This window comes from Vipera ursinii (assembly GCF_947247035.1).
Source record: "Vipera ursinii genome assembly, chromosome: 14".
NCBI classification, from domain to species: Eukaryota; Metazoa; Chordata; class Lepidosauria; order Squamata; family Viperidae; genus Vipera; species Vipera ursinii.
In genome coordinates, this window is record NC_139527.1 from 5,527,734 (window position 1) to 5,551,110 (window position 23,377).

Below are 23,377 nucleotides of genomic sequence, written 5' to 3' on the forward strand. Positions count from 1 at the left end.
TAAACTTCTGGACTTTCCTCCAGAAGCTGTGGCGTGCTCCAACACTGGACATTTTAAAGAAGAGACTGGACAGCCGTTTGTCTGAAATGGTATAGGGTTTTCCGCTTGAGCAGGGGGTTGGACTAGAAGACCTCCAAGGTCCCTTCCACCTCTGTTATTCTTCTTTTGTAACAGGGATGTTACAAAAAGAAGCTTGTTTATTGAAGTTTAAGGTTCAGTGTTAAACAAGGGGAGCTTCATTGTCCTGACCTGTTGTAAATAACTGTCTGATAGAAGGTTATAGGGAAATCTTCTTTCTGGGTTTAAATTAATTTGCTTCTACATTCCAAAGCAATGGTACAATTACACAAGCATGGGTGTACACGTGCTTTAGGTAGGGGAAATTCCAGTACCCAGCTTAATAGTGGCTAAAAGGTCTCATATGTACACTCTTGCTGCCCTCTCGTGGACTACAGAAGCAATGTGCCTAAATCTGTTTTTTGTTCAACTGCAACTTCTGGCATGCATGACTAAAAAGAGCAGAACTTAATACCTTTAATTTCCTTCATGACCAGCTCACAAAGAAAAGGGCAGTCTTCTGAGCTAGTCAAATCTCTCCATCAGACGAATCATAAATGTATGGTTGCTATTTGTTCTCTAGGCCACCAGTTTGGTAAACTCGCAATATTCGTTTTTCTCACCATGCACATGCATCCATAACCCGAACTTGTTTCTCTGTGTCATATAATACATGTGGATAAATGCATAATTCTGTATTTATTTATTTATTATTTATTTATTTCATATTTATGTAATGTATATCAGAGTTGGTGACTCTTTGAGAGCTGTATGCAATGAAATTTCATTTTAATGTATGCCAATTAGTGTACATTCAAAGTGACAATAAAGTTATTATTCTATTCTATTCCATTCTATTCTGTTCTTATTCTATTCTTTTTTTAATCCCATTTATATTTATATTCTATTATTCTATTCCATTCCATGATTTCTATTCTATTCTATTCCATATTTTCTATTCTATTCTATTCTATCCTATCCTATCCTATCCTATTCTATTCTATTCTATTCTATTCTATTCTATTCTATTCTATCCTATCCTATCCTATCCTATCCTATCCTATCCTATCCTATCCTATCCTATCCTATCCTATTCTATTCTACTCTACTCTATTCTATTCTATTCCATATTTTCTATTCTATTCTATTATTCTACTCCACTCTACTCTACTCTACTCTGCTCTGCTCTGCTCTGCTCTACTCTACTCTACTCTACTCTACTCTACTCTACTCTACTCTACTCTACTCTACTCTATTCTATTCTACTCTATTCTATTGCTTTAGTCCCAAATTTGTTCAATTTCCTCTTTAAGAGGGTATAGTTCTGAAATAGCTTTTTGAAACAATAATTTTTGGATTTTGAAAAAAAACTCTTAACGCGGGTGCTATATTATTGTGATTTCTCTAGCATCAGCACAAGTTTAACAAAAGCAGAACTCTCTACAGACATTCAGCAAAGTGTTAGAGGAGATTAAAACTAGAGATTGAACATATGCAAACTGTTTTATTCCCCCTCTTTTCTTCTTTAATGGTCAAATCACATGAAGGTGATTTCACTGAGAAATGTTGGCGTATAAAGTATATTTTGCATTTCTGGGCTGCTTTTAAATTGTGAGCTGCCTGCCCAGAGTTGCTCTGGACGTGGTTGGCACCAAAACGGAATGAAATAAATATACCTGTAAGTATATAAAATCTAGATCCAATTGTTGTTTATGTGCCACCAAGTTGTTTTTGACTTGTCTTGACACATAGATTGATTTTCTTCCTGTTGATCTGTCTCTAATCTTGTCTTTCTGGTCTGTCAATTATATGCAGTTCTGGGCTAATCGCCAGGAGACTCTGAATTCTAATCCTGCCTTAGGCATGAAAGCCGGCTGGATGACTTTGGACCCATCACCAGGAGACGGTGAATTCTAGCCCTGCCTTAGGCATGAAAACCAGCTGGGTGACTGGACCAATCACAGGAGACCGGGAGATCTAAGCCCCACCTTAAGCCTGAAAACAGGTTAGGTGACTTTGGGCCAATCCCTCTTTCTCAGACCAGCCCATCTTGCTGGGTTGTTGTGGTGGGGGAAAATAGAATTAACCTTGAGTTAGTTATAAAGTAATAACGGTGGGACAAAAATCAAATTAATGAATAGAGCTAAATGAACCCACATGAAATCAATACTTCCCAGTGCCAGACTGGCTTCCAACATCATCATCATCATCATCATCATCATCATTATTATTGTTATTATTATTATTATTATTGTTATTATTGTTATTATTATTGTTGTTGTTGTTGTTTTTATTATTATTATTATTATTATTATTATTATTATTATTATTATTATTATTATTATTATTATTATTCACACAGTCAGCCAGATATTCCGACTGGATTGGGCATTTTATTATTGTTGTTGTTGCTATTGTTGTTGCTGCTGCTGCTGTTGCTGCCGCTGCTGCTGTTGTTATTATTATTGTTGAAGTTGTTGCTGCTGCTGCTGTTATTATTGTTGTTGGTGCTGTTGTTGGTGCTGCTGCTGCTGTTGTTGTTGTGATGATGATGATGATGATGATGATGATGATTAGTTTGCCGCTCACCTCCCGCCCATTTCATTGCACGCCCCCCTTCCAGGTGAGAAATCAAAAGAAGCCGGAGACCCGCTTGGAACGCCTCGCCGGGCGCAAGGATGCTGCGTCTCCATGGCAACGCGCGGGGAGGACCACCCGGCAGGACGGATCCAGGAGCATCTCCAGGCGGCTCGGGAGAAGCAGGCGGCGGAGGCGGCGCCGGCTTCGGCTGACCCGGCAGTGGAAGCGGCGGAGAAGGCGGCGCCGGAGGCCGCCTCCTCTTCCTTCTCCTCCGCCTCCGCCTCCTGCTATGCCCGCCGGGCTGGCTGAGCTCTTCGGCTCCGCCTCGCCCGGCGTGCCTTGAACCAGCGGAGCAACAAAGCAGGCGGGGGGGGGATACCCCTGGTGGGCTGGGGAGCGGGGCTTCCCTTGCACACACCTGCCCTTTGCACACGCTCCGGAGAGGTGAGCACGCGAGCGAGCCTTGGCGCCTTCCCACGACCGGGTTGGTTGGCTTTCCCACGAGAGAGACGCGCGTCCCCGCCTCAGCTCGTCGGGTGGGAGTGGGATGCGTGCGAGAGCGATTCTTGCAGGTTGAAATCTTTCTCTGAACGTCGCTCAGGTTTGAACTCTGGCTATTTTTTTTTAAAAAAAATCTTATTTATTCGGATTTTACAGTCCGTAAAATTAAAAGGTTAAAGGGGGAGAAAAGGACATAGAGAATAAGGAATGAAAAAAATGAAAGAAAGCAAGAAAATGTAAAAATGTCCTCCTCCACACCCCCGCACCCCCTGGAGTAACGGGCATCTTATTTTCCCCCCCTCTTTAACCGTTTTTGGTGAATTCTCACCTGGTTCCTGAGTTTTAATGGGAGAGGAATTGGCAGGGGGGAAAAAACCTCTCTCTCTTGGTGATAAGTATATATATATATATATATATATATATATATATATATATATATATATATATATATATATATATATATATATATATATATATATATATATATTTTAAAGCAGAGTTGTAGCTGGACCAAATTCGCAAGCTGTACATTTTGTAGGACTTTCTTGTTATGCCGGTTTGATGTCACCAAATCTACCAATGCTGGAAGGTTTCGATTTTGGTGATCATCGGCTCTTCTCTTGCCTATTGCCGTTTTTTTTAATCAAAACAATTCCTAACAAATAACTTAACATTTCTTTTCCCGGACAGGCAAGAATTCAATAGACACTATTTTGGTAGGTAAAGATCCTAAAATAACTTTTGCCTTGGCTGTATTTATAATTGCAGCCTGGGAAATACATGCTTTATTAATAGCAAAGCAGAGTTTTAATCGCATGTGATATGTTTGGGGGGTTTTGTCGTTGTTGTTTGAACTGGATCTATAACCCATCATGCTTATTCCAAAATTGTCCCAATACAGGGTGGTTTGTACAAAACCCAGGTTAAAGTGTGTGAGACTTGGGTGTTTTTCTGGGAACGCAGATATCATGTGGATGCTTAGTAGCTTAATCCTAACATTAAATAGAAGTAGTCACCCATTAACAATTGAGAGATTGAGAATTGAGCTGCATACAGATTTAATATATTATTATTATGATAATGGTGATGGTTGGTTGGTTGCACAGTCATCCAGATGTTCAGACTGGATCTGCATTTTTATCCGCCTATCGAGTCCTTTCCAAAGACCTGGATTAGGCAGATGTTGTTTGATGGTGTTTAAATTGTCCTGACAAGATGCAAGCCGTTTTGTAATTGACCGATGGGGATTTTATCAATCCTGGTATTCAAGTGGTGCTCCAGATGTTTGAGATTGCACCCAAGGCGCCTTTATTATTATTACGGTTGGTTGCACAATCTGCCAGATGTTTAGACTGTTTTTGGATAGGTGGCATTTTTATCCACCTATCAAGTCAAAACATCACTTATGACCCTTTTTCACACTTAGGACCGTTGCGCCATCCCCACGGTCCCGTGATCAAAATTCGGACGCTTGGCAACTGACTCGTATTTATGACGGTTGCAGAGTCCCAAGTTTTATGCTATCCCCTTTTGTGACCTTCTGACAACAAAGTCAACGGGAAAGCAGATTCACTTAACAACGATGTTACTAATTTAACAACTGCAGCGATTCATTTAACAAATGCGGCAAGAAAAAATCGTAAAATGGAGCAAAACTCACTTAGCAAATTTCTCACTTAGCAACATAATTTCTGGGCTCACGTGTGGTGGTAAGTCAAGGACTTCCTGTGTTAGTACTGTCTTTGAACCATTCATAAATCATTTTATTGAATGCTTTTATCATTCTGAATGGTTGTTAAATAGTTGTGAGTCTCCCTGAACACTAATAGAAGTATGTTTTGGAAAGTGTTTATACCTAATAAGCATTTTCACATTAAATCTGGCAAATTATACTGGAAGAGAGTTTTCAAAAAAGGATTAGGTTAGGCGCCAGCTGGGCAAATGTTCTGGACAAGCTAACAGAAAGCCAGGTTGGCCTAGTGGTGAAGGCACCAGGCTAGAAAGTAGATCATGAGTTCAAGTCCCGCCTTAGCTATGAAAGCCAGCTGGGTGACTTTGGGCCAATCAGCACGGGATTCTGAGTTCTAATCCTACCTTAGCTATGAAAGCCAGCTGGGTGACTTTGGGCCAATCAGCAAGGGATTCTGAGTTCTAATCCTACCTTAGCCATGAAAGCCAGCTGGGTGACTTTGGGCCAATCACCAGGAGACGGTGACTTCTAAACCCGCCTTAGCCATGAAAGCCAGCTGGGTGACTTTGGGCCAATCAGCAAGGGATTCTGAGTTCTAATCCTACCTTAGCCCTGAAAGCCAGCTAGATGACTTTGGGCCAATCACCAGGAGACGGTGACTTCTAAACCCGCCTTAGCCATGAAAGCCAGCTGGGTGACTTTGGGCCAATCAGCAAGGGATTCTGAGTTCTAATCCTACCTTAGCCCTGAAAGCCAGCTAGGTGACTTTGGGCCAATCACCAGGAGACGGTGACTTCTAAACCCGCCTTAGCCATGAAAGCCAGCTGGGTGACTTTGGGCCAATCAGCATGGGATTCTGAGTTCTAATCCTACCTTAGCCATGAAAAGCCAGCTGGGTGACTTTGAACCAGTCCTTCCCTCTCAACCCGACCTGCCTCACAAGGTTGTTGTTGTGGGGAAAATAGGAGAGAGAAGATGTGTTGGATATATTCACTGATTTGAGTTATTTATAAAAATAATAAGGGTGGGATACAAATAAATAAATGAACCGAGAAGAGAAACTGAATTTTTCAGCCCTCCTTTCCAAAATATTCAAGAATGTTGTGGTTTTTTTTCTTTTTTAGGCTGAAATATTTTCTTCCAATTTGAAGGCTTCATCACCATTATTTGAAGATGAAGATAGTGCTTATGGTAGCTGAGAAGCCCTCTTTGGCTCAATCCATCGCCAAAATCCTTTCAAGAGGTTTGGAAAAAAAGGATATTCTGTTAATATTAATTATAATTTTGAATGTCAATGTTTATCTATCTATCTATCTATCTATCTATCTATTCATTCAAATTAAATATAATGTCTAAGAATATTGATAAGGTATAAGTATAAGGCTTATTTACCCATGTAGTATGGCTGTATTACCGTTATATTTCTCATTTTTTCTACTACCTTCTCTTATTGGCATCATTATTATGATTATTATTCCTCTGTTGTTTTGCACGTACACTGAGAGCTTTTGCATTGGAGACAAATTCCTTGTGTGTCTAATCACACTTGGCCAAATAAAGTATACTATTTCTATTTCTATAGCCACTCATCTTAGTCAATGAGTCTGGGCATTTTACAATTTTAAAAAATAGATTCTTGTTAAAATACCAAAAACATTTTAAAAGAATAAAAACTATAGAAACATCCAAATGAAATATCAATATATCAATATAATTATTGGACTTTTCTTCAAAATCTAACAAAGACCTCCAAGGTCCCTTCCAGCACCTATCCTATCCTATCCTATCCTATCCTATCCTATCCTATCCTATCCTATCCTATCCTATCCTATCCTATCCTATCCTAGTCTAGTCTAATTTCTATTCTATTCTTCTACCCAACCCTATTATTCTATTCTGTTCTATTCTGTTCTATTCTTTCTGTTATTCTATTCTATTCTATTCTATTCTATTCTATTCTATTCTATTCTATTCTATTCTATTCTATTCTATTCTATTCTATTCTATTCTATTCTATTCTATTCATCCCATCCTCTATTCTACTCTACTCTATTTCTATTTCTATTTCATTCTGTAATTCTATTCTATTCTATTCTATTCTGTTCTGTTCCGTTCCGTTCCATTCCATATTTTCTATTCTATTCTATTCTATTCTATTCTATTCTATTCTATTCTATTCTATTCTATTCTATTCTATTCTATTCTATTCTATTCTATTCTATTCTATTCTATTCTATTCTATTCTATTCTATTCTATTCCATTCCATTCCATTCCATTCCATTCCATTCCATTCCTCCGATTCTATTCTATTCTATTCTATTCTATTCTATTCTATTCTATTCTATTCTATTCTATTCTATTCTATTCTATTCTATTCTATTCTATTCTATTCTATTACCTTAAAATTGAAACACTTGCCATACAACAACTTGATGTATGCTCTTATCTCTTTTTTTCCCATTTTGCCTGCTTCCTAAAAAAATTCCTTTGAAGTTGTAACTTGAGAGGATGTTTGTAATATCTGGCCTTTTTATGTGTGTGGTGCAATATTGTTGTTTTTTCCCACCCTGATGTAGGAAACATGTCGTCACGCAAAGGGTTAAATGGGGCGTGCTCTGTCCATGAATTCACCGGTCCTTTCATTGGACAAACTGTCCACTTCAAGATGACGTCAGTATGTGGTCATGTGATGACGCTGGATTTTATAGGTAAAATGATCATTGTTTGCTATTTTAGAATAGAATAGAATAGAATAGAATAGAATAGAATAGAATAATAGAATAGAATAGAACAGAGTAGAGTAGAGTAGAGTAGAGTGGAGTGGAGTGGAGTGGAATGGAATGGAATGGAATGGAATGGAATAGAATAGAATAGAATAGAATAGAATAGAATAGAATAGAATAGAATAGAGTTGGAAGGGACCTTGGAGGTCTTCTAGTCCAGTCCCCTGCTCAAGCAGGAGAACCTATACCATCTCAGACAAGTGTCTATCCAGCCTCTTCTTTAAAATCTCCAGCAATGGAGCGCCCACGACTTCTGGAGGCAAAGCTGTTCCACTGGTTGATTGTCCTGACTGTCAGGAAGTTCCTCCTTAGTTCCAGGTTGCTTCTCTCCTTGATTAGTTTCCAACCGTTGTCTCTCGTCCTGCCCTCTGGTGCTTTGGAGAATAACGTGACCCCTTTTTTCCACTTTACTGTAAATGAAATGCAGAGCAGTTGAAGGGAATTTCAACCAGGGACCTTCCCAACACCTCAAAAGTACAGATAGTCCTCGACTTACGACTGCAACTGAGCCCAAAATTTACGCTGCTAAGTGAAACAATTGTTAAGTGAGTTTTGCCCCATTTTACGACTTGCCTTGCCACGGTTGTTAAGCAAATCATTGCATTTGTTAAGTTAGTAACAATGGTTGTTAAGTGAATCCGGCTTCCCCCATGGACTTTGCTTGTCAGAAGGTCGCAAAAGGGGATCACGTGACCAACCCCATCCCCCGGGACTGAACAACCCCGTCGTAAGTATGAACCACCTGCCAAGCGATCTGAATTTTGATCACGTGACCCTGGGGATGCCGCAGTGGTTGTAAGCGTGAAAAATGGTCATAGGTCAGTGGCCGTTAAGCGAATCACATGGTCATTCAGCCATCGTAACTTTGAACGGTCAGTAAAGGAACTGTTATAAATCGAGGACTGCCTTTAATTCAGGCTACAGAGCTCGGTTTATCAGAAGCCACCCGTGATGACGTCACGATAAATTTAACCCGGATATTGTCCCGATTCTTTACAAAGACGATGACGATGTTTTTCCCGCCCTTTTTAGGGAAATACAACAATTGGGACAAAGTTGACCCAGCCGAGCTTTTTAGTAAAGCTCCGACGGAAAAGAAAGAAGCCAATCCCAAACTTAACATGGTGAAATTCTTACAGGTAAACGAACGGACTCTTGGGAATTTGCTGAGATGTTGAAGTATTTATCGACCTGACTGAGAGAGCCGGGTTGATCTGTTCAGACAAAGCTAGTTGTAAAAGCTGTCCACTAAGCCAGCGGTCCCCAAACCTCGGTCTGCGGACCGGCACTGGTCCGCGACATGTCAGAAACTGGTCCGCGCAAACAAGTGGAGCCTCCCTCCGCGGGATGCAGGCAGCGGGCAAAACCACATCCCTTCTGGTCCGTGGAAAAACCTCTCCCACTTAACGGTGCTCAATTGTGCTCGTAAGACGAGGACTCTCGGTAGTTAATCAGTAGAGGGACCACCTGCGATTTGATTGAGGGGGCTTAGTGCCTGGATCCCATGGAGGTGGTTTTGCAAAACTGTCCTTTATGGCTTAGGATGGTGGGGAAGACCTTACCCCCCCCCCCCGAAACTCTGGGAAATATTTGCTCCTTAGAGTAGGTCCCTTTCAGCCTGGCCAAACTGGTGGAAATTCTAGAAAATGGGATCTTAAAAAGAGTTTGGCAGGTACCAAACCGGCTAGGCCAACTAACTGGGAATGAAATGTATGTTTTTCTTTGATTGTTCAGGTGGAAGGGAGAGGCTGTGATTACGTTGTCCTTTGGCTGGATTGCGACAAGGAAGGTGAAAATATATGCTTTGAGGTATGACTCACGATCTGACTGCCACGTTTTCCTTGGTTTAACCAGGTTGAGCATCCCAAATAATAATAATGATGATGATGATGATGATGATGATGTCATCGGGGCACTGGGAACGATGTCCAAAAACTTTGCAAAATACGTCAAGAAATTGCAGCTTCCTGCAATAACTCCAGCAAAGCTACAAAAAAACTGCGCTACTCGGAACATCTTACATTTTAAGGCGATACCTGGTTGATACCTAGGATGCTGGCAGCAACCCGTGTCAACCATTACTGCCAGTCAATTTGAGTGTTCAGTTGACTGAGGTTCATGTTTTATGAATAAAAGTTTTATAATAATAATAATAATAATAATAATAATAATAATAATAATAATAATAATAATAATAAAGTTGGAAGGGGCCTTGGAGGTCATCTAGTCCAACCCCCTGCTCAGGCAGGAAACCCTATACCATTTTAGACAAATGGCTGTCCTGTCTCTTCTTAAAAACTTCCAGTGTTGGAGCATTCGCCGCTTCTGGAGGCAGGTTGTTCCACTGGTTAATTGTCCCCCCTGTCAGGAAGTTTCTCCTTAGTTCCAGGTTGCTTCTCTCCTTGATTAGTTTCCATCTATTGTTTCTTCTCCTGCCTTCAGGTACTTTGGAGAATAGCTTGACTCCCTCTTCTTTGGGGCAGCCCCCAAGACTTGATCTTGATGCCATGACCGTGGGGATGCTTCGTTTAGTGACTGTTTGACAACAGCACTGAAAAAAGGGGACGTGAACCTTTTTCACGCTTAACAACCGCTGCAGCACCCCCTGGTCACGAAATCAACATTTGGGCACTGGCACGTATTGATGACAATTGCTCCGTGCTTTCCTTCCGGCAAGCCGAGTCAAGGGGGTGGGGTGAGCCATATTCACTTACGACCACACGGTTGACTTAATGACTACACGGATTCACTTCAGGTGGCAAAGAAGGTGGTGAAACGAGGCGGAACTCAAGAACGACCTTGCTTAGCAACGGAAATGTTGGGCTCATTTGCGGTCGTAAGCTGAGGACGCCCTGCACCTTACCTTACACCTTTGGCTTCCTTGCTTCTAGGTACTGGATGCAGCCCTCCCGGTGATGAACAAGCCTCGTGGCACTGAGAAGACGGTCTACCGGGCCAAATTCAGCTCCATCACCGACACAGATATTTGCAACGCCATGAACCAGTTGGGTGAGCCCAACCACAACGAAGCTCTCTCAGTTGACGCACGGCAAGAGTTAGACTTGAGGATCGGCTGTGCATTTACCAGGTTTCAAACCAGATTTTGCATCTTGGCTTATTTTGTTCCCCCTGGTCCTTCGTGGAGAACTAGTTTGGCCATTCCCTGCACATATTTAATTGCATTATAGGATTTAGACTTATATGCCACTTCACAGCACTTTACAACCTTCTAAGGGTTTACAGACTTAGCCTTTTGCCCCAGTCCTTCTTTTCATTAAACTAGTAAAGGTAAAGGTTTCCCCGCACACGCGTGCTAGTCGTTTCTGACTCTAGGGGCCGGTGCTCATCTCCGTTTCAAAGCCGAAGAGCCAGCGCTTGTCCAAGGACGTCTCCGTGGTCATGTGGCCGGCATGACTGGACGCCAAAGGCGCACGGAACACTGTTACCTTCCCACCGTAGTGGTCTCTATTTTTCTACTTGCATTTTTACGTGCCTTCGAACTGCTAGGTTGGTAGAAGCTGGGACGAGTAACAGGCGCTCACTCTGTCACACGGCACTCGGGATTCGACCCGCCAAACTGCCGACCTTCTGATTGACAAGCTCAGGGTCCTAACCTACTAAGCCACCATGTCCCTTCTTCATTAAACTAGACGTACCCAATTCCTTGCAACCGTTCTTCTATGTTTTAGCCTTCAGCCCCCTAGTCATCTTTGTTGCTCTTCTCTGCACCCAGAGTCTCAACATCTTTTTTTTACATGGTGGTGACCAGAACTGGATATAGTATTCTAAGAGTGGCCTTACTAAGGCTTAGTAAAGCGGTACTAGAACTTCCCGTGATCTTGATTCTATCCCACTATTAAGGCAGCCTAGCATCGCCTCGGCTTTTTTAAGCTGCCGCCACTGCTCACTGTTCTCTCTTCTCTGTTATGTTCTCTATTTATTCGTACAGATTTCAGACGAAATACTTCCAGGGCAAATACGGCAATTTAGACAGTTCTTTGATCTCCTTTGGGCCTTGTCAGACGCCCACGCTGGGATTTTGTGTGGAGCGGCATGATAAAATCCAGTCGTTTAAACCTGAGACCTACTGGGTGTTGCAAGTCAAGGTAATCTGCTCCAGCATTTAATTTTAATTTTAATTTTATTTTATTCCCATTTATATCCCGCCCTTCTCCGAAGACTCAGGGCGGCTTACAATCTAAGAAGCACAAATCAAATGTGCTTAGCAGTAGCCTTCATTCTATGTATATGCCTGCTTATTAGGGCTTTCGCCCCCCCCCCCCCAAGCAGCATTATTACAAAGTCAGCTTATTGCCCCCAACAGTCTGGGTCCTCATTTTACCTACCTCAGAAGGATGGAAGGCTGAGTCAAGGCTTACATTCCCCCTCCCCCCCGCGCAAAAAAATCATACAGGTTGTCCTTGACTACTCTTCATTGAATGACCATTCAAAGTTATGACGGCACTGGAAAAAAAAGTGACTTGCAATAGTTTTTCACACTTAACGACAATCGCAGCATCCTCGTGGGTCACGTGATCAGAATTCAGAGGCTTGGCAACTGGCATGCCCTTGGGACGGTTGCGGCGTCCCGGTGTCACGTGATTCCCCTTTTGTGACTTTCTGACAAGCACAGTCAATGGGGGTAGGCGGATTCACTTAACAGCCGTGTTACTGGCTCAGCAACGGCAGCGAGGAACTTAAACAACTGTGGCCAGAAAGGTCTTAAAACAGGACAAAATTCACTTCACGGGCCTTTCGCAGAAATGTTGGGGCTCGGTTGCGGTCCTAAAGCGAGGACTGATCTGTGTATTTAGCTCAAACTTTCAGAATGCAGGCCAAAAAGGACACCGTAGCCCAGGGGTGTCAAACTCAATTTCATGGAGGGCCGCATCAGCATGGCGGTTGCCCTCAGGGGGCCAGGTGGGTGTGGCCTGGGTGGGTGTGGCCTACTGGGTGGGCGTGGCTAGAGTGCGTATGGCCTACTGGGTGGGCGTGGCCAGCTCTACATCGTTCGCATCAAGGGGGCCTATGGGGGCCTGGGCTGGAGTGGGACAGATCTGGGGGTCTCTGGCAAAAGGGGGGCCCCTGGGCCAGGGCCAAGGCAGTGGGGGCCGTTCCCTCACTGTTTCCAGGATGGCTTCACGGGCCACATGAAACCACTTCGCGGGCCGTATCCGGCCCCCGGGCCTTGTGTTTGACATGTCTGCCGTAGCCAATCCCGATGGAAGACTCTTTTATCAGAAGAACTGGAGATATTTTGTTTTTCTAAATGTTTCCTTCTTTCTCCTTATCAGGTTATTCCCGAAAAAGACAGTTGTTTGACTCTGGAGTGGGACAGAGTGAGGGTCTTTGACCGAGAAATTGCACAGATGTTTTTGAATCTAACAAAAATGGCGAAGGAAGCGAAGGTCGGTAGCGTTGTGTTCCTTTCAGGGACAGATTTTATCTGCCTTGGGTCACAGCTAATGTTGTTTGCTGTGTTGTTGTTTACCTTTGATGCTTTAAAAAATTGAAACTAAACAGGTGTACAGGAAGTCCTCAACGTCATTCATTTAGTTCGAAGTTGCAAGGGATTTATGACCGTTTTTCACACTTAATGACCATTGCAGCATCCCCAGGGTCAGGCGATCAAAATTCAGACGCTGGGCAGCTGATTCACATTTATGACGGTGGCAGCATCCCAGGCTCCTGTCATCCCCTTTTGCGACCTCCTGACAAGCAAAGTCCATTGGGGGAAGCCGGGTTCAATTAACAAACCGTGTTGCTAAGTTAACAACCGCAGCGATTCCCTTCAAAACTGCGGTGAGATAGGTCGCCAAATGGGGCAAAAATCACTCAACTGTGTTAGCAACCAGAAATTTTGGGCTCCATTGCGGTCGTAAGTCGAGGACTCCCTGTATACCGAGGTGTCGTTTGCTCCCTTCCTCTTCCTGTTGTTAAATGAGAGAGAATTGAAATTTAAATCATTTTTCCAAGGGCTTTGATTTATCTTGATAAAATTGTTAAGGAACATCCCTTTTTTTTTGCAGGTAGAGTCTTTGAGTAAAAAGGAGAAAGTGAAACAGCGACCGCTCGCTCTTAATACGGTGGAAATGTTGCGGGTCGCCAGCTCTGCGTTGGGTAAATAGGAGAACCTACAGCAGGATTCATTCTTTTTTTAAAAAAGCAATAGCACTTAGACTTATATATCGCTTCACAGTGCTTTACAGCCCTCTCTAAGTGGTTTACGGGGTCGGCCTGTTGCCCCTCAACAATCTGGGTCCTCACATTACCGACATCGGAAGGATGGGAGGCTGAGTTAACCTTGAGCTGGTCAGGATCGAACTCCTGGCAGTGGGCAGAATTAGCCTGTAATGCTGCATTCTGGCCACTATGGCGCCGCGGCTCTTGATAATCTGATAATCAATCAGAATAGACTTGGATCTTGGAGGTCTTCTAGTCCAACCCCCTGCTCAAGCAGGGGACCCTATACCATTCCAGACAAGTGGCGGTCCAGTCTCTTCTTAAAAACCTCCAGTGATGGAGCGCCCACGATTTCTGAAGGCAAGCTGTTCCACTGGTTGATTGTCCTCACTGTCAGGAAGTTTCTCCTTAATTCCAGGTTGCTTCTCTCCTTGATTAGTTTCCATCTGTTGTTTCTCATCCTCCCCTTTGGTGCTTTGGAGGATAGCTTTGACCCCCCACCTCTTCTTTGGGGCAGCCCCTCAAATACTGGAGCACTGCCGTCATGTCACCCCTAGCCCTCCTTTTCTCTAGTCCAGCCGCACCTAATTCCTGCAACCGTCCTTTGTTTGTTTCAGTCTCTGGGCCCTTAATCATCTTAGTTGCTCTTCTCTGAACTTCTTCCAAAATCTCAACATCTTTTTCTTTTTTTTGTAACGTGGTGACTATTGATTTTCAACCTCTTTTTCCCAACCTTGCAGGAATGGGACCGCAGCATGCTATGCAGATAGCTGAACGGCTGTACACCCAGGGTTACATTAGTTACCCTCGAACGGAAACGACGCACTATCCGGAAAATTTCGATTTGAAAGGCCCCTTGCGACAACAAGCTAATAATTCTTACTGGGCTGAAACTGTAAGTGACTGACATTAAATCTCGTCGCCACAAGGCGCTTGAAAAATCTCGACTCACAGAGAGTCCTCGATTTACGACTAGTTGCTTACTGACCGTTTGAAATTCCGCGAGACTTATCTAAGGGGGTACTTACAATCCATATTCAAAGTTCTGATCTTTGTTTCTCTGTGGTCCCATGTTGGGCCAAATGTAAGCTGTTTGCAGCATCCGACAGTCACATGACTGTGTTGCATGACAGTTTTGCCAAAAACTGGATATGTTGGGCAGTTACTTCCCATTTTTAGAGTAGAATAAAATAACAGACCCTTGGAGGCCATCTAGTCCAACCCCCTCCTCAAGCAGGAAAACCGATACCATTTCAGACAAATGGCTGTCCAGTCTCTTCTTAAAAACTTCCAGTGTTGGAGCATTCACGACTTCTGGAGGCAGGTTGTTCCACTGGTTAATTGTTTTAACTGTCTGGAAATTTCTTCTTAGTTCTAGGAGTTCCCTGGCTCATGCATGCTCTGTCTGGTTTTCTCCTAAGGTCAAAACATTGTTAGTGGAAGGTATCAACAGGCCACGGAAGGGCCACGATGCCGGTGATCATCCCCCCATCACACCAATGAGAGCTGCCTCTGAAGCAGAATTAGGTGAGTAATTACTCATGATTATAAAAAGCTCCGGAAACATTACAAGCGGCCATTCATTTAGCAACTAGTCAAAGTTATCACACCAGTGGGGAAAAAAAAAGTGATGGCCGTGCTCACACTTAATAACCGTTGCAGCATCTCCATGCTCAAATGATCACAATTTGGGCACTTGGAAACTGGGATGTATTTATGATGGTTTGCAAAGTCCCGGGGTTCATGTGATCCCAGTTTGCGAACTTCTCAGCTAACTTCCGACAAGCCAAGTTGTTTACCGACCACGTGATTGAGGAGAGAAACAGCCTAGAACTAAGAAGAAACTTCCTGACGGTTAGAACAATTAACCAGTGGAACCACCTGCCTCCAGAAGTGGTGAATGCCCCAACACTGGAAGTTTTTAAGAAGAGACTGGACAGCCATTTGTCCAAAATGGTATAGGTTTCCTGCCTGAGCAGGGGGTTGGACTAGATGACTTCCAATGTCCCTTCCAACTTATTATTGTTGTTCTTGTTGTTATTTAACAACTGAAGTGATTTTCTTAACAACCAAAAAGGCTTGGAAAAGCAGACCTTATAGAGGACTTTCAGTTAAGGGGGTCTCAAAGGTGCATTTTCAAAAGGCAACTGGACCGTGTATTTTTCCCCCCCGAGGAAGAAAAAAGAAGATGAAGCTTCTCGGATGAGAAGTGAAACAACTTCTTCAAGGAAAAAACAAAATCTTGTTTTTGAAAAAGCATCTTTGAGATAACTATGACCCAGAAGAATCTCCACAGACATTTTCCCTTAAGGGGAGAAAGGGAAGATGAAACCATTAAGGGGAGGGAAAAAACAACAACACAACTTCGAGAAAGAAGAACATGTTAGAAAGAAACTCAAGATATCCCCACCTTGATTTTCATTGGTATAAGATGGATCGGAGAGGAACTCAGACAGCAGATACAGGTTGTCCTCGGCTTAGCAATTGAGCCCAAAATTTACATGGCTAAGCAAGACGGTTGGTTAAGCGAATTTTGCCCCACTTTACGGCTTTTCTGGCCACAGTCGTTAAGTGAATCACTGCAGCAGTTGCATTAGTAACACAATTGCTAAGTGAATCTGGTTTCCCCATTGACTTTGCTTGATCACGTGACCCCGGGAGACTGCAACCGTCATAAATATGAGTCAGTTGCCAAGCGGCTGAAATGTGATCCCGCGTCCAAGGAGATGTTGCAACGGTCGTTAAGTGTGAAAAACAGTCCTCACTTTTTTTTCAGTCCTGCTGTAACTTGGAACGGTCACTAAACTGTCGGAAGTCGAGGACTACCTGTGCTGTCATTTGACCTTAACTATGATAAAGAAGTCCTCGAATAGCAAGTTGTGTCTGGGACTTGAACTGGCCTACCTCGAAGGGCTGAGCCACCTCTGTGCATTCCTAGGGGGCGATGGATGGAGGCTGTATGAATACATCACAAGGCATTTTATCGCCACTATCAGCGCTGACTGCAAATACCTTCAAACTACTATTGTGTGCAGCGTTGCATCGGAACGTTTCACCTGTATAGGAAAGACGGTTCTTTCGCCAGGTAAGAAAGACTCTAGAATAGAATAGAATAGAATAGAATTGCAGAATAGAATAGAAATACAAAATAGAATAGAATAGAATAGAATAGAATAGAATAGAATAGAATAGAATAGAATAGAATAGAATAGAATAGAATAGAATAGAATAGAATGGGACAGGACGGGACGGGACGGGACCTTGGAGGTCTTCTAGTCCATCCCCCTACTCAAGCAGGAGAACCTATACCATCTCAGACAGGTGTATGAAGACACGGTATGCTGCTTTCTTTCTAGCAGCTGATTTGGGACAAATTGAGTTCCTTTGGGGCTGCCCCAAGGAAGAGGCGGGTCAAGCTACTCTTCAAAGCAGCTGAAGGCAGAACAAGAAGCAACAGATGGACACGTATCAAGGAGAGAAACAACCTGGAAATAAGGAGAAAGTTGCTGTGGCTACTGCCTGTAGATGGCCTTGGGCTAGGCTGAAACAGGAAATAAGATTTGTCCCGTGTCTGGGACCAAGCAAGTGTATTCTGAATGCTTAACAAACAATATATATATATATATATATATATATATATATATATATATATATATATATATATATATATATATATATATATATATATATATATATATTCATATATTCATTACAGGGTTTACTGAGATAATGCCTTGGCAAAGTATCCCGTTGGAGGAGAGCCTGCCCAGCTGTGACCGTGGAGACCTCTTCCGTGTGAATGAAGTAAAGCTGCTGGAGAAGCAGACCAGCCCGCCCGATTATCTGACTGAAGCTGAACTCATCACATTGATGGAGAAACATGGGATAGGTAGAGACGTTCCTTCCTGGTGGCATGTTTAGCACAAGGTGGTGGTGGAAAGGAAGTCCTCATCTGAAGTCCTTCAGATGATGGCCAGCTTGTGTTTCTTCCGAGGGTTACGAAGTGTCAGCAGCTGGTGACGGTAAGGTTGACTTGGAACGGATGGATCCGACTAAGAGGAAGAGCGTTGGTTCTTCATTAATTCGTTAATCGTCATTTATTCATGGTGTGGCCAATTTCTGGTTTCCAGAATGTCTCACAACCATCACCAGAAGTTCTGAAGGGTAAATAACTACACAGAGAATGAAAGAATTGGGTCCTCAACTCAAGAATTTGCTTTGAGGATCAAATCTGAATTTCGAGTAGACCAGGGGTAGGCAACCTCGGCTCTTTTATGACTCATGGACTTCAACTCCCAGAATTCCTGACTCAGGAATTCTGGGAGTTGAGGTCTATGAATCATAAAAGAGCTAAGGTTGCCTACCCCTGGGGCAGACCAATATATCCTGTCAGGTGTCTTCTAGAGAGGAGGGATCTGGTGGCCCTCCAGGTGCTGTTGAACAACTGTTCTGTCTTCAGAGCTGGCCATGCTGAGGAAGGTGTTTGGGAGTTGTAGTTTGGCCAGATCCAGAGGGCCACATCTTCAGAGGCTTTCATTACCACGTCATGAGCTTATCAAACCAGCCAGCTTAGCCTCAGTCGGCCCCATCTGTGAAATGGGCATAACGATGCAGCTTCCAGAATTGTTTTTTTTTTTTTGCAGATCGTAGGGAAAGATGTGGGGACACAGTGAAGGGCTGGGCTAATGCAATGAATACTGTATTTTTGTTAGGAACGGATGCCAGCATTCCTGTCCATATCAACAACATTTGCCAACGCAACTACGTCACTGTGGAAGGGGGCCGCAGACTGAAACCTACCAACCTGGGCATAGTGTTGGTCCACGGCTACTACAAAATAGGTAATGGGGCACTTTGCTTTGGGGGAGGACAGTGATAGAGAAATTGAAGGAGTAAATGAGGCTTAGAGACAGGTTATTTGAAGGGCCCTTTCTCTCACAGGGAGAAAATTCATCTATTTTTCTTGACAGTTGAAGAGTCAGGTCCCAGAATTCCCCAGACACCATGTTGTAAAATTGGTGGTCTTCAATACCCAGAATTCCCCAGCCAGCCTGCTTTAAGACAGGGGTGGACTTCAACTCCCAGAATTCCCCAGCCAGCATGTTTTAAGAGATATAGACTTCAGCTCCCAGAATTCCTCAGCCAGCATGTTTTAAGAGAGATGGACCAGCTCCCAGAATTCCTCAGCCAGCATGCTTAAAGACCTGTGGACTTCAGTACCCAAAATTCCCCAGTCCGCGTGCTTTACGATTGGCAGACTTCAATTCCCAGAATTCCCTGGCCAGCCTCTTTTAAGATGGGTGGACTTCAGCTCCCAGAATTCCCCAGCTAACATGCTTCAAAGATGGGTGAGGACTTCAATCCCCACAGTTCTCCAGCCAGGGTGGACGTCAACTCCCAAGTGGCTGGGGCATTCTGGGTGTGCAGTCCGCACCTCTGAAAGCTGCTGAGTTGGAAAAACGGAGACCTCAGGGGACCCCGTGCATTTTGCAGGAAGCCTGGATGTTTCTCCCCAGGCTGATCTTCCTGCAAGCTTTAATTGATCTTGGTTTCCCTCTTCCCACCCCTGGGTAGATGCGGAGCTGGTTCTGCCCACCATCCGCAGCGCAGTGGAGAAGCAGCTGAACTGGATTGCTCAAGGGAAAGCCAATTACCAACAGGTGCTGGAACACACCTTGGACATCTTCAAGAGGAAATTCCACTACTTCGTGGACTCCATCGCTGGTAGGTCTCCACTCCTCCCCATGGGCTCCCAGGCTGGCAGGCCGGTCGTGAAAAAGAAAAAAAAAATCACATGTACGAGTCGGGGATTTATACGTAAGAATTCTATTCTTCTCCCCACTCCTCCTTCTTCTTGTTTGTTTTGCCTTTCCAGTGGCTTTTTACTTAATAAAAATAGAGATTTTTTTTTAAAGAAGAAGAAGATGCAGTCGTAACGTGGTAGTTTGGGGAGAAATATTCATCCACTGAATCTTGACTTTGTCCAACAATTCTGTGGTTTGTCTTTTCTGGTTATGAACTCAAAAAGAGTTCTACAGATATAAAGGTATAGGTAAAGGTTCCCCCGCACATACGTGCTAGTCGTTTCCGACTCTAGGGGCCGGTGCTCATCTCCGTTTCAAACCCGAAGAGCCAGCGCTTGTCCGAGGACATCTCCGTGGTCATGTGGCCGGCATGACTAGACGCCAAAGGCGCACGGAACGCTGTTACCTTCCCACCGGAGTGGTCCCTATTTTTCTACTTGCATTTTTACGTGCTTTCGAACTGCTAGGTTGGCAGAAGCTGGGACGCGTAACAGGCGCTCACTCTGCTATGCGGCACTCGGGATTCGACCCGCCAAACTGCCAATCTTCTGATTGACAAGCTCAGCATCCTAACCCACTGAGCCACCGCGTCACTTTTATACAAGTATACAGAGTGGGTAAAATATAAATGTATATCTGCTGTAGATCAGAAGCCTCTTTCTTTCTCTTTCTTTCTTTCTTTCTTTCTTTCTTTCTTTCTTTCTTTCTTTCTTTCTTTCTTTCCTTTCTTTCTTTCTCTCTCTCTCTCCCCCCTCCCTCCCTCTTTCCTTTCCTTTTCTCTTTTCTTTTCTTCTCTTCTCCTTCCTTTCTTTTCTATTTATTTGTCACTTTTTCCTTACTTTTCTTTTTATCTCTAAATGTTTTTACTTTGCCAAAAAGTAAAACTATTTTTTAAAACGGAAAAGGTGATCCGGGCGTGCACATTCAAAATTATCTGACCATTTCGTCCCTCCTTTCCCTCCAGGTATGGATGAGTTAATGGAAGTGTCTTTTTCACCTCTGGCTGCCACAGGGAAGCCCCTCTCCCGATGCGGCAAATGTCATCGTTTTATGAAATACATCCAGGTAAAGAAAATCCTTAAGCCAATGTAAGGAAAGAGACCTGTGATGTGAGATATATATCACGAGTCCCAACCACCAAGAATGATACCAGACCCAAACTCATGATAACATCACATGACATCACCACCACACAACCATTCAAAAAGCAAATCCGAACCCACAACGATAACGACACACAACCACAAAACAGAAACCTAACCACAGCTGCAACATCAGCCACTTTAAACCCCTCCAAACCACACAATAAGCAAACTGACACCCACTATAAAAAAACATGGCACCACCACAAACACGGAGCCGAACAAAAGCAGCACAACTCACCAGTTCAGGTCTAAGGCTGGCAGCTGAGACCAGCCCATCCACTCAAAACACATCCCCACCCAATCAGAACACAGCTAACCATTCAAAACACACTCCCACCCAATCAGAACACAGCTAACCCCCCACCCAATCAGAGCACACCTCCACCCACAGAACACACCCCCTCTGGCAGTTTAAAAAAGAGGAACAAACAGCCACTACCACACACTTCTCCCAGAAGAACGAAGATGAAGCCACCAGCCTGAGGATGACGGATGAGATTTCATCGAAACGTTGCTCTTACACCTTCAATTCTACGTGGGGAAAAAAACCCGAATGACCAAAGATCCATGTATATGTATATGTATATGTAAATTTTAAATTGCTAACAAAGAATTAAGGGAGACTGATATGCATTTCAAACTTATTAGTTTTCATCAGTCAGCCATAGATGAAAACTAATAAGTTTGAAATGCATATCAGTCTCCCTTAATTCTTTGTTAGCAATTTAAAATTTACACAAATATGAGCTGCCTGTCGATAGCCTTCAGGTTAGGCTGACACAGGAAATAAAGATTTGTCCCATGTTTGGGGCCTAGCAAGGTAATCTAAAAATAGTTAACAAGCATTTGACATATATATATATATATATATATATATATATATATATATATATATATATATATATATATATGCAAAAAATATGGAAGAATAAAAAAAATACCTCTAATGGGGGGATGGATTGCGAAGATGGCAGCCTTTGTAGGGCTGGCTGAAATAATTCATTTCATTTGATAAAGAGGGATGTATTTTTTTTATAAAAGGCTAAATATCCTTTATAGACTTTTTTTCCCCCCCACTAAAAAATGGAATAAAAATGAACTGGTCATTTTAGGACCTGATGGGAATTGGCTTCTCCAGAAGTTCTGAGTTTTGTCCTTGTTATTATTATTATTTCTTTTAGGCCAAGCCAAGCCGTCTTCACTGCTCGCATTGCGACGAGACCTACAGCCTCCCCCAGAATGGGACAATCAAACTCTACAAAGAGTTGCGATGCCCCCTGGATGATTTTGAGCTGGTGCTGTGGTCGTCTGGCTCCAGGGGCAAGAGTTACCCACTGTGCCCTTATTGTTACAACAACCCTCCTTTTAGGGATATGAAGAAAGGTGAGAATTACGTAGTAGGAGAGAGAAACTATACCGTCCTTGTCCAGTGGAACATGGATGGACTTCCTGAATTCTGGGAGTTGAAGTCCACCCCTCTTAAGGCATGGTGGCTGGGGAATTCTGGGAGTTGCAGTCTGACAAGGAAAGTCAACGGGGGAAGCCAGGTTCGCTAAACAACCAAGTGATTCATCTACAACTGCAGTGATTCGCTTAGCAACGGTGGCAAGAAAGGGCAAAAAGAAGGGGCAAAGAGCCCAACCTTTCTGCCGCTCAGCGAGACGTCCCTTAAGTGAGTTAGACTCCATTTTGCAACCTTTCTTGCCACCGTTGTTAAGCGAATCACTGAAATGGCTAAGTTAGTCACACGGTCGTTAAGGGAGCCTGGCTTCCTCCATCGACTTGGCTTGTCAAGACGTTCGCAAAGGGGGATCGCACGATCCCCGGGGACACTGCAACCGTCGTAACCGCGAGTCCAGTCACCATATAAATCTAATTAAATAAATAAATCAATTTTGATCGCGTGACTCCCGGGGGATGCTGCAACGGTCACAGGCGTGGGGAAAAAAAACACAACGCTCCCAGGTCCCTTTTCCCAGTGCCGTGGTAACCGGGCGGCCGCCAAACGAACCGTCGTTAAGCCGAGGACTTCCTGCGTTTTAAAAGCTTGGGTTCTCTCCTTCCTTCCCCTTTCCCCCCCACCTCCCCCCCACCTCAACCAGGAATGGGCTGCAACGAATGCACCCACCCCAGCTGCCAGCATTCGCTCAACCTGCTTGGCATCGGCCAGTGCGTGGAGTGCGAAAGCGGGGTGCTGGTGCTGGACCCCATCTCCGGGCCCAAGTGGAAGATGGCCTGCAACAAGTGCAACGTGGTGGTGCACTTCTTCGAGAACGCCCACAAGATGCGGGTGTCTGCCGAGACCTGCGAAGCCTGCGACGCCGCCCTGGTGGACGTGGATTTCAACAAGGCCAAGTCGCCGCTGCCCGGCGGAGAAACCCAGCACTCCGGCTGCGTCTTTTGCGACCCGGTCTTCCAGGACCTGGTGGAGTTGAAGCACGCCACCATGAAGCACCCCATGCACCGGGGCGGGCAGGGCAAAAGGCAGGGGCGAGGGCGAGGGAAGGGCCGGCGCCTCGGGGGGAGGCAGCCCCCCAAGAAACCGAAAGACAAGATGGCGGCGCTGGCGGCTTATTTTGTATGATCGCCGTTGGGCCGAAAGCCTTTCCGTAGTAAAATCCCGGAAGAAGCTG

At 44.0% G+C, this 23,377-nt stretch overlaps 1 protein-coding gene across 5 annotated transcripts; it reads left to right on the forward strand.

The window, feature by feature from the left end:
- The first annotated feature begins 2,953 nt into the window (after positions 1-2,953).
- Positions 2,954-23,377, forward strand: TOP3B (DNA topoisomerase III beta). Of its 5 annotated transcripts, XM_083373236.1 has the most exons (19): positions 2,954-3,238; positions 3,829-3,854; positions 5,953-6,071; positions 7,406-7,537; positions 8,645-8,751; positions 9,347-9,421; positions 10,504-10,700; positions 11,562-11,718; positions 12,907-13,020; positions 13,642-13,732; positions 14,536-14,690; positions 15,217-15,322; positions 16,734-16,880; positions 17,511-17,684; positions 18,508-18,636; positions 19,370-19,519; positions 20,564-20,664; positions 21,926-22,127; positions 22,847-23,377. In XM_083373236.1, exons 3-19 carry the CDS (start codon positions 6,002-6,004, stop codon positions 23,326-23,328), a joined length of 2,589 nt encoding a protein of 862 aa, XP_083229362.1. In that variant the 5' UTR covers positions 2,954-3,238; positions 3,829-3,854; positions 5,953-6,001; the 3' UTR covers positions 23,329-23,377. The 5 variants fall into 5 exon arrangements, with proteins under 5 accessions (XP_083229362.1, XP_083229361.1, XP_083229363.1 ...); XM_083373235.1 differs by lacking the exon at positions 3,829-3,854; XM_083373237.1 differs by lacking the exon at positions 3,829-3,854 and having other exon boundaries at positions 2,983-3,081.

What these genes read in the sequence shown, in the direction of transcription:
- TOP3B (XM_083373236.1), top strand. Translation starts at nt 6,002, where the DNA reads ATGAAGATAGTGCTTATGGTAGCTGAGAAGCCCTCTTTGGCTCAATCC. An exon ending in GTGAAAATATATGCTTTGAG is followed by an intron (nt 9,422 to 10,503) that starts GTATGACTCACG and finishes CCTTGCTTCTAG; the next exon opens with GTACTGGATGCAGCCCTCCC. An exon ending in CTTCGTGGACTCCATCGCTG is followed by an intron (nt 19,520 to 20,563) that starts GTAGGTCTCCAC and finishes CTTTCCCTCCAG; the next exon opens with GTATGGATGAGTTAATGGAA.